At 46.1% G+C, this 11,843-nt stretch overlaps 1 protein-coding gene across 1 annotated transcript; it reads left to right on the forward strand.

Moving 5' to 3' along the window:
* The first annotated feature begins 7,008 nt into the window (after positions 1-7,008).
* Positions 7,009-10,918, forward strand: LOC123080584 (uncharacterized). The gene is made up of 4 exons (XM_044503517.1): positions 7,009-7,378; positions 8,382-8,489; positions 8,809-8,877; positions 9,903-10,918. The coding sequence occupies exon 4, from the start codon at positions 10,004-10,006 to the stop codon at positions 10,784-10,786; it is 783 nt and encodes a 260-aa protein (XP_044359452.1). The 5' UTR covers positions 7,009-7,378; positions 8,382-8,489; positions 8,809-8,877; positions 9,903-10,003; the 3' UTR covers positions 10,787-10,918.
* Positions 10,919-11,843: the final 925 nt, after the last annotated feature.

Below are 11,843 nucleotides of genomic sequence, written 5' to 3' on the forward strand. Positions count from 1 at the left end.
TTGAAACGTCGCAGAACATATGAGATGTTCCGAAGACTGAAATTGGGATTTCAGACTAGTGCCCACGTCAAGAGGTATGAGACCTCTGACAAGTTTCTTAAGCCTGCAAACTAAGGGAGAAAAGCTCAATCGTTGAGCATGTGCTCAGATTGTCTGAGTACCACAATCGCTTGAATCGAGTGGGAGTTCATCTCCCAGATGAGATAGTGATGGTTCTCCATAGTCACTGCCACCAAGCTAGTAGAGCTTCGTGATGAACTATAAATATCAAGGATAGATGATGATCCTTGAGCAACTCGTGATGTTTGACACCGCGAAGGTAGAAATCAAGAAGGAGCATCAATTATTGATGGTTAGTAAAACCACTAGTTTCCAGAAGGGCAAGGGCAAAAGGGATACTTCATGAAACAGCAAATCATTTGCTGCTCTAGTGAAGAATCCCAAGGTTGAACCCAAACCCGAGACTAAGTGCTTCTGTAATGAGGGGAACGGTCACTGAAGCAGTACTACCCTAGATGCTTGGTAGATGAGAAGGCAGGCAAGGTCGACAGAAGTATATTGGATATACATTATATGAATGTGTACTTTACTAGTACTCCTAGCAGCACCAGGGTATTAGATACCGGTTCGGTTGCTAAGTGTTAGTAACTCGAAATAAAAGCTGCGGAATAAATGGAGACTGGCTAAAGGTGAGATGACGATGTGTGTTGGAAGTGTTTCCAAGGTTGATGTGATCAAGCATCGCATGCTCCCTCTACCATTGAGATTTGGTGTTTGCGTTGAGCATGATTGGATTATGTTTATCGCAATACGGTTATTCATTTAAGGAGAATAATGGTTACTCTGTTTATTTGAATAATACCTTCAATGGTCTTGCACCTAAAATGAATCTCGATCGTAGTGATACACATGTTCATGCCAAAAGTAATGATAGTACCACATACTTGTGGCACTGCTATTTGAGTCATAATGGGATAAAACGCATGAAGAAGCTCCATGTAGATGGATCTTTGGACTCACTCGTTTTTGAAAAGAATGAGACATGCGAACCATGTCTATTGGTATATATACATGAAGAAACTCCATGCAGATGGATCGTTTGGACTCACTTGATTTTGAATCACTTGAGACATGCAAATCATACCACATGGGCAAGATGACTGAAAGGCCTCGTTTTCAGTAAAATGGTTGACAAATGGAATCTCGGGCAAGATGACATGCAAATCATACCTTGGATCATGCAAATCATACCTTGGATCATGCATTGCGGTACGAGTAAAGAGACTTGCCGGTAACGAGATTGAACAAGGTATAGGGATACCGACGATCGAATCTCGGGCAAGTAACATACCGATTGACAAAGGGAATTGGATACGGGATTGATTGAATCCTCGACATCGTGGTTCATCCGATGAGATCTTCGTGGAACATGTGGGAGCCAACATGGGTATCCAGATCCCGCTGTTGGTTATTGACCGGAGAACGTCTCGGTCATGTCTGCATGGTTCCCGAACCCGTAGGGTCTACACACTTAAGGTTCGGTGACGCTAGGGTTATAGAGATATTAGTATGCGGTAACCCGAAAGTTGTTCGGAGTCCCGGATGAGATCCCGGACGTCACGAGGAGTTCCGGAATGGTCCGGAGGTAAAGATTTATATATGGGAAGTCTTATTTTGGTCGCCGGAAAAGTTTCGCACTTTATCGGTATTGTACCGGGAGTGCCGAAAGGGGTCCGGGGGTCCACCAAGGGGGTCCACCAGCCCCGGGGGGGCACATGGGCTGTAGGGGGTGCGCCTTGGCCTATATGGGCCAAGGGCACCAGCCCCAAGAGGCCCATGCGCCAAGAGATAAGGAAAAGGGAGAGTCCTAAAGGGGGAAGGCACCTCCGAGGTGCCTTGGGGGGGAAGGACTCCTCCCTGGCCGCACCCTTCCTTGGAGGAATGGCCAAGGCTGCGCCCCCCCCCTCTCCCTTGGCCCTATATATAGTGGGGGGAAGGGAGGGCAGCAAGACCTAAGCCCTGGCGCCTCCCTCTCCCTCCCGTGACACACCTCCCTCCTCCCGCAGCGCTTGGCGAAGCCCTGTTGGAATCCCGCTACTTCCACCACCACGTCGTCGTGCTGCTGGATCTCCATCAACCTCTCCTCCCCCCTTGCTGGATCAAGAAGGAGGAGACGTCGCTGCTCCGTACGTGTGTTGAACGCGGAGGTGCCGTCCGTTCGGCGCTAGGATCATCGGTGATTTGGAACACGACGAGTACGACTCCATCAACCCCGTTCTCTTGAACGCTTCCGCTCGCGATCTACAAGGGTATGTAGATGCACTCCCCTTCCCCTCGTTGCTAGATTACTCCATAGATTGATCTTGGTGATGCGTAGAAAATTTTGAATTTCTGCTACGTTCCCCAACACTTTGTCGAGTGATCTGTGAAAAACAAAGGGTTCGGTTTGTTTGTGTTAGATTGATGTTTCTGAAAGAGAATGGGAAGAATGGCATGTTCATTGGCTTCTATTGTTTGGTTTGGTCTGCCTAGGTTATTATGATTTCTGGATGCTCAGTTTGAAATTAATAAGAGAAGCATTTGAATCTGGTATGTTTGGCATGACCAAATAAATAAGGCTTGTTATGTTTGGCATGTTCATTGGCTTCTATTGTTCATTGGCTCAAATAAATAAGAGAAGCATTCATGTAAGCTTTACTTGTGCTTTTGAATCTGTAGTATTTTCAGCTTGTTTTGGTTGTATGCTTGAACAGAATAACTCAAGTTTGCATTTGTGTGTGGTAACAAATAAATAAGAGAAGCATTTGTTATGTTTGAAGCAACAATAGACTGTACAAGCTGGGGTGATTTTTGTCCTACCATACAAAATCAATGAGACAAACCGTTAGTTTTCAATCTCGCTTGTGCATTTCTTGTGTGTTATCTTATAGTCGTCGTTGCTATATGCTTTACTTTGAGAACAGATGAACTCTCTTATGTTGATCTCGAGAGAAATTTGTTTTTTAGTTTTTCTTAGATGTACTTTGATCTGCTGTGAGTCTTGTGGTTGCAATGAGTATGTTTATTTTGGCTAAATTATGAGTTGTCCTAAATCCGAAGTTATCCGCACAACTAGGAGGGGGTGGAGATGAAACGGGGCCAAATGATCCCGCGGCAACAATAGCAGATATAAATTCGTGTTGCTAGGGTGCAGACTGACCTGACTTATGTTCAAGTTGATTTCAACCACCCTTGGATCCCTTAGTATGACTACTTATATAACCTCATGGTGGAAGCAAGTGTTTTTTGTTTTCCTTCAGTCATTTTTGTCGTGTGAAATGAGCTGCTCTACAACTGTAATGTAGCTTGAGTATTTATCTGTACTTGAAGTCTACATTTGTTTTCTTAAGTATACCAGAACCACCTGACCATGAATAATTAATTTCATAACTGTTAAATAAACTGAATTGAGCATTTCTTAGATTTTTTGGTTCAGAGGTTTTATTGTCTCTTTGGTAATATGTTGGAGTTTACTTTTCCTGTGTCATCCGTTTATTTTGGAAGTTATTTGCATGTATACTGGTATGCGGTTGTCTGTGTGCCCCCTTACAACTGCTTATTATCTATAAGTGGTGAAAAATATTTTCCTGAGTTTAATTGTATGTATCAAACCACTTGGTGGAAAGACCTCCTATTGTGTCCTGACATGTGAATTGAATGGTGGGGTTATATTAACATTGCTCTTTGTTTTGCTGACCACTTCTTTATTTCCCTTTGGATGGGCTCACGTCGGCGTGGGGCACGGCGGCCGCCGAGGGAGCCAAGCTTTTGGTGTATCATGCTATCTTTTGAACAGAGGGATACAACTCTTACTCATTTGCCACCTAATTTATATGGATCACTAATTTATATGTTTCTTTATGGCATAGCAGAAGTGTCCTGCTATGAACCAATCCCTAATTTATATGGTTTGTCTATGCTATCTTTTGAAGTAGGCGAAGGCGTCTGTCTGAAAGAAAGTGCTATGCTTTGGTGTTGTTATAGGTTCCAGAGGGGGCTGAATAGGAAGCCATTGGTTTTTAGAATATCACAAAAATGTTCAGTTTTAGTGTCCAGTTCACTGCCAATTCTCTTACTGCTTTTGTCGTGACCATGCAAATCAATTATCATGTGGATTGACTATGCCTTGCTTAGCTTGCATTGGGTTTATTTTGATGTTTGTGATATAGTAAACTCATCTATCATGGATGGTTACTTTGACTTTTTAGATGTAAATAGTTTCTCAAACCTTCCTACTAACTTCACCATTACCTTCTTAATTACAACGTTTGGACCGGCACCTTCGCACCAAGGCGCACAGCCGGCTCGCCGCAAAGTACACCTACGCCGTCGCCTCCCCGGGGCTGCAAGGTGAAGTGGACGGCCGAGGAGAAGCCGCATGGCGGGACTGGGCTCTCAAGTGGGAGGCGGAGCTCGCCTCCCCCCAACGACGTCAGCTTTGATCACAAGTGGAAGTGGGAGCCCAAGTCCAAGCCCGGTGCCGCCGGCAAGGCCAAGACCAAGCTCGAGGAAGCCAGCGAGGATGACAAGAATAAGCCGGCGAGGAAGTGCACGCAGATCGAGGAGGTCCTCACCGGCTACGACGCCATCCGCAAGGTACTCGGTACAAAAGATGAACTTTTTTTTGGGGGGTTTCCAGTAGATTTCCGACTGGTTACAGTAGTTTAAAGACTGCAGTGGAATTTCAATATAATGCCAAGTCAACTTACTGAAAGTTTGCATACTGCCAAGTTAATTTACTCCATTCTTAAATGAATACTGCTAAGTTCCACAGATGCATGAGTAGATTTAAGAGAAAGATTGCAGTAGCTTAAACTTCACTTCACTGTTTTGGAATATTCAGTAGCTTTAAGATTGCAGTAGATTTTGACTTGGTGCAGTACTCAAACTTGCCTAGTTGCCTTGTTAGATTGTTAACTTGCTTTTATACTTTCTTGATTGTGTTAATTTTGTGGAGTATTGTATCTCATGCTTAGTGCTACACCAAGATTCAGTATCTTGAACTACTCCAGTATTGCTTGAACTACTCTAGGAGATCATCTTAATTCTGTTAATTCTATGGAGTAGTTTCAGTAGTTTTACAGCAGCAGTACTCTTGCCTGCATATCCTTTTGTAAAACAATAATTTTATCCTTGATTTTCCTCTACAGGATGATGACTATCTAATGGTGATTCCCTATTCCCACATTTTTTGCCCTCATGTTGCAAGCTCTAAAGCTGCCCCTGCAATTTACAATCGCGAGACATGTCTGGGCAGCAAGTCTCCTGTGACGGTTACTTTTAATGCGTCGTTACAATTGTTTGATGGTTTGCTTGTTCCAACCTCGATATCTGGCTTTAGATTCCCGTTGTTGTCTTTGTAGTGGAAGGTACCACCTGGTGGTATGTTGCTATTTTCACTTTGTTCTGAACAAGGCATGTATAGATTTCAGATTTTAATTCCTATCTCTATGTCGTAAAAAGTAATGTATGGTCCTGTGTTTTATCTCTGGTCGTATGAAAGCACCGAGCTTGATTCTGTCTTATAACCTGATGTTCATCTTCAGTCCCATTATGTTTTGCTTCTAACACAATTGATTGTCTACACATGCTATTCGTGGGCTCTTACCGACAAATTGTTACATGTTTTGTCTAAACGTTCTGACCGGCACCCTGGCGCCACGGCGCGAACCGGATCTAGTTATGTATGGTCTTAGAAACCCTGCACGGGCTCTCCATGCCGCCACTCCCCCTTACAGCCTCTTAATGCTCAATAAAAGAAAAAAATGATGGTGTGCTGATTTTAATATGGATAGAAATCTCTTTGGCTCCAAGGATTCTTAAAAGATGTTTTGAGGATTCTAATCCTTGGAAATTCTTTGCGTACATCTATTATTTTATTCATAATATTCATTTTACTATATTTATTCCATGGAATCATACGTGTTAGGTTTAATTCTTTGCGTACATTTTGGATCCCTTAGAAGGAATCGTACATTTTTCCTTGTATAATAATCAAACAACAGCTCATTTCTAAAGTGGTCGTGAAAATACATGTCGTTCTAATTTTAACGTTTTCTTCCAAACATTTGCTCATTTCCTTAGAATAAGAGTTATGCGTATCTGTTTGTTTCCAAACATTAAAAAGAACACCTGCAATCCAACGCCCAAACCTGGCAGCTGATCCGGCGAGTGAATTGCCGCCGCCGGCGATGCAGCGGAGGAGATTGCCGCCGCCGGCCACCACCCTGGACTCCTCCTCCTCCCCAAATCCCGCAGCAACAGCCTCGTCGCCCTACTTCCTGCCGGAGCTCGCGAGTCGCCTGACCACCCTCCAGGATTTCTTCGCCCTCCACGCCACCTACCGGGATCTCCTCCCTCCGTCGCCGTCCGGCCTCGCCTCCCAAGCCCCGCACCTCCTCCTCGTCCCTGGATCTCGAGCCCTGTTCCACCTCCCCCTCCGCCGCCACCTGCGTTTTCGTCTCCCCCTCCCCGATGCAGATCCTACCACCCCTGCCGCCTTCTACTCTTTCGGCTGCCGCGTCGCCATAGCCAGCCCCAGCCATCACGACCTCAGCTTTGTCCACCTCCTGACAGGCGAGCGATTTCGCCTCCCCCATCCACCAGCAGACTTCTGTCGCCTCCTCCTCTCCGGCGATCTCGTGCTCGCCTTTCTTCCGACTGTCGGCCATGTCCTCAAGTACTGCCGCCTTGGGGATGCTGAGTGGCGCCTGGCGTCATGCAGTGAAGCCTATGTGCTTGAGGATTTGATCTTTGTCAAGGGCACCCTGCACGCGCTAGTCAGATCTGAAGATGCCGGCAGCTTATGTTACCGTCTAGCGGTTGTCAAGCTGTCAGACACCAATTCAGTGGAATTCACGTTTTTTGGAGATCAGTTGGATACACAAGCCGCACATCAGTGTTTATATTTCTGCCTCGCGGAATGTCTCGACGAGTTGCTGCTTGTTGGTGCCACGGGGTACACTCCAGAGGAGTTTCATGTTTTCCGGTGGCAGTCCAGGGAGGGCAAGTGGACAAGGACTACTAGCCTTGGTGGCTGCACAATGTTCTTGTCATATTTTCATTTTACAAATCGAACGAGATCCTTTGGAGGCTTTTTCTTTGCAAGTTGCCTTGGTCCAGATCATCCAGGGGTTCGAAGGGACTACTTGTACTTAACAGATGCTGACAGAGAAAGTGGGTTGAGTATTCCTTGGCTGATGGATCTTCTGATGAATATGTTGCTGAGAACTTAGAGGGAGCTACAAGGTCTGATTTCAGGTCACCTGTTTGGATCTTTCCAAGTATATGTTGATGCACTCCTATTGGCCACTGCCTATGTGAAAGTTGCTGTCTGAAGGTACATTTGCTCCCTAGTGACTGGTTTTTTTGGGTCTGGTTTCAACATGTTATCCTGGTAAATAAAATGTTTATGTATCAATCTCTTTAGCACAAATAAATGGACATGCTGCTAAGCCGATCCTGAAATGTTGACAGTATAATAATGAGTACTATGTCATGTTTTGCTTCTTTCTCTGCGGCTCTGTGATTGCAGCAACTTGGAAGTAAGTGCACATGTATTCCTGTAGCAGCTCCCAAGTCAGTGTAGATGTATTACATAATCAGATCGTAAGTCAGTGTGCAGTACTCTGGGATGTCAATTTCATAATACAACAAGAAGTGCATCCTTTCTATACACAACCTCGCATGCTTGTTGAATGTGCTTTTACTGGCATGTTGAATTCATCATGTTGTGCATTTTCCCTTTTTATGTGGGTGGGCTGGCGGTAGGGCCCTTCAATTTTCATCATGCTTTGCATCTTTTGTTGTGACATGCTGGGATTGGCGAGTGTCCTTGGTTCAGAGAAGTGAGCGTCAAGGATGAGAGGGTCAGAAGGTCGTGAACTGGGATTAGATTATAATGGATTATGTGTTATCCTTGGTTTAGGGAAACTCGATTCTACGCGTGAGAATAGAATTTCAGTTCGATTGGGGTAGGGATTGAGTCATGCCATTTCCATTTGGTGTCCACACATAAGCTGACCCCACAGCTTTTGTGAAAATCAGCCTAAAAGTACTGTGCAGTTACTGTTCATTGTGAAGAAAATAATAAAAAAATTTGTCACTGAACCCACAGAGATTTTAGGCTGGCTTCGCCGCTGCATGTTTCCATGGGACTGCCGTGGAGACAATCAATTATCTTTTGATTTCTGAGTTTTTCCCCTTTCATATGTTGCTGTTACTTTCAGTGTCCTTTTATCTAACTAGTGATTGCCACCTTCAGTTTTGTCGTCCTTTTTTTCTCAGTTATAGTATGAGAAGTAAATGTTTCATCCTCAAAATGGTCATTTGTCTGATGCCAGTGACCCAGAAGCACATGACGATGCTACGCACCACCAGGAGGGGAGCATCTCCAACTCGGATGAGTAGCTCCAATAAAAGACAGAGATAATCTACTGTACATATATAATGTAGGTATCCACTGCTATTTCAGCATGAGCAGAGTACCCATGGCCTCTGAACATGGGTGTGTATGTCTGCGGCTTTGCAATCTTTTGGAGGAGCTTGTAAGGCATAATACTGTTTCACATATGATTTGTAGTACCAGTATTTAATATAATTCCAGCTTAGAGAAATAATTTGGGTTTAGCAAAAGCCATCTTGGGCGCATCATGTGCGAAGCCATAGGTGTTAATCTGTCAGGCTCATGGAATTTCCCTTCTTCAGTAGGTGAGAGATTCTTTGTTTCAGGGCAAGAGATGTGACCTGTTCTTCTTCATCATCATGCAGGCAAGCGACCCAAGGTATACGGCGATTAAACTGCACCACAGTTGCAAAATCTGACAACTGCAGAGCAAGGTAATATCAAATGAAGAACATGTAGTAGGCCTACTGCATTTTGTCAGGAAAACAGATGATTAATCAAAGGAACGTCATGTATTAGAGATCCAAATAAGCCAAACAATTAACTATCATATGAGCACACGTACAGAGATTCTGGGTGCACCATGAAAACAAGCATGTAGCCATGTACATCACTAAGACTGCACATAGGTCCGACGCCATCTCTAGCTGGCACTCAGAAATACAATAGCGAAACTTGATTCTACCATCCAATGTTGCATGCGACGGAGAGCTCCGACCTTCGCCTTTGGCTCCCGTCACCACAACTCAATCTGACTGCCGTCTTAGTCTTCCAGACAAACACTTGCGCCGTTCCACTTCCACCTGAGATAAGAAGAAAGCTCAGAAATGTAACCTGGAGTTGCACTGAAACGTGAGCGAAATGGAGAAAGGGGGTTAATCACCTGGATGGATTATCAGGTCTTGATGATAAAGCGTGTGACGATTTCTGTTGCTCTTCATACAAACCAATATATAGAGAAGCGGGTGATTTCCATCCTGCAAATGCACGAATTGCACTAGTAACGATGGGTTCTAAGTAAGTTCGTATATGTGGAGCGGTGGAGCGGAACAGTTAGCAGTTCAGTCCTGCAACCAACCTGCATTTCAAAGGCAGTGTTCCATTTGATCTTCCCACATTGGAACTCGTAGTGCATCCAGCTCTTCCTGTTGCTCACCCTCAACTTTGCTGCCAAAGAGAGCATCATGTGAGTAGAATCATCCATCTTAGCTTCGGAAGTCGAGTAGATAAGATAAAGTTCAAAACACAATTTGAAATTTGCCAGCACAATGCAAACTAAACTATATATTGGCTAACAAAGCTCAATTAATTAGAAGGTTCACGGCTTGAAAAATATAAACCTAACGAATTTGCTGGCCAACAGTACACTATGTTGCATCTTTTCAGAACATATCCAGTCAAGTTCGATTGCTACTTTCCCCACACAAAAAAAAGTTCGATTGACACTTACACTTTTCAGAACATATCCCGTCTGCCTCCCCCACCCCCACTCACCTCACCCACCGACGCCATCCACCAGACGCGCCGTCTGCCTCACCCACGTCCTTCTCGGCGGCATCCATGGCGTCCGGCGGCAGCGGTGGCACGGACGGCCGTGGCGGCGCGTGGCCGACGAGCCTGGGCACGCCGGACACGGACGAGCTCATCCGGCTCGGGCTGATGGTGCTGCCGGGCTGCCGTCTGCCGCACATCTTCCACATCACCGCCGACGGGTACCCGACAAGGGGGCCCGGCGCGACGCCGGAAGAGCTCCGCGGGCACGAGGGCGGCCGCTGGAATATTGCCGGTCGTACAAGATTTTGGACGGGCAAGGACTTCTGGAAGGTCGTTGCCCAGGCTCGTCGGGATTCGGAGACGGGCGGCCCGTCGTCTGCCCCGCGCCGGCCCCACCGTCACCCTCCGGCGGCCATGCCGTCCCCAAGCTCCTCCGGCCGTCCGGTGCCCACGCTCGCCGGGCCCGCCGCACCTCCCGCCGTCGAGATCCCGCCGGAGCAGTTCGCGCTGCGCGAGGACGGCGACCCGAACGACTGCCCTGGCTACCTCATCGCCCTATGGGCGTCGCAGACAGAAGCGGCGGCCGCGGCAGAGGCCAGAGAGGCCGCCGAGCTGCAGGCGGCACTGGACGCCGCGGCGGCTATGGCGGCGGCTGCAGAGGCCGCTGAGCTGCAGGCGGCACTGGATATGGCGGCGGCTACGGGTGCGGTGCAGGCACCGGCGCAGGCGGCTCCGGTGGAGGACGACGCCGTCGACTGGGACGACGCCGGGAAGAGCAGCAACGATGACGACGGTGACGGCGGTGCGGGCGAGATCGTGGACCTCGCCGCGTCCGACGACGACGAGTAGATTAGGTCCTCTTATGTTTAATTAATTTAGATTAGGTCCTTTTATGTTTAATTAAGTTTCGTTATGTTCGAATGTAAAATGAACCCTTTGTCGTAAGGTTTAATGAACTATCCTTATGTTTGAATGAATTTTAGATGCAAATTACTATGAAATATTCTGAGAATGTTTTTAAATTTTAAATCATTTTGTAAAATAGAAGTTAGCGAAAAGAAACTAAAACATATCCGATTCTCTTGAAGGCTCCTCCTGCCGCCATTAAAATACAACAGCAACACACACCTTTCATCTGTGTTGATCGATTCGTCACCATATCGATAGCATGTAGAATCGCCAAAAATACAGCCGCAAACGCGTTTGTCTAGTTTTAGAATATTTTAAAAAGTTGGACATTTATAGAAAAAAAAGTTGATCATTTCGAATGAGAGAAAATGGATGTCATCATTTTAAATCAAGATTTATAAAACAATTCATTGATTAAGAAATAAGCCGTACTATCTTATAGACTCTGACAATTTGAAGTGAATGGAGAAAAATGATAGAAAATTGAAAAATTGAAAGACACGAAAATCGACGTGTGAAAAAAGTTTGCGTCACGTCCGGGGACTTTTGTAGGTTTTTTTTGGCATACATGCTTGCCATGGTCAATGTAGCCCGTGAAGAAAATGTGAGACCGTTTGGCGGATGCGAAGAGGAGATATGCAAGGGGGATCCGTTCCCCCCTTACGGAAACCACTGCCTTCCACATGAATTTGGCGTGCGTGCTTGCCATGGTCATTTAGCACGTGGAAAAGAATGAGCCCGTTTGGCGGATGCGAAGGAGAGGCGTACGACCGAGGGCCCCCTCCACCCATACCGAAACCATCGCCTTCCACACCAAGTACCTGAGCGATTTCACGGAAGGCACCCAACTTTTGCCAGCGCGTGTGGGGCCCCACCCGGGCACCCCACGCCAAAAATGAACGAAATCCGACAACGAACGCACGTTGCGTCACGTCCGGGCAGTATTTCAGGGGTTTTCGGCCCAGAAAATCGTAGAAAATTCATACAGTGTCGAAAC

Source organism: Triticum aestivum, chromosome 3D, assembly GCF_018294505.1.
Source record: "Triticum aestivum cultivar Chinese Spring chromosome 3D, IWGSC CS RefSeq v2.1, whole genome shotgun sequence".
NCBI lineage: Eukaryota > Viridiplantae > Streptophyta > Magnoliopsida > Poales > Poaceae > Triticum > Triticum aestivum.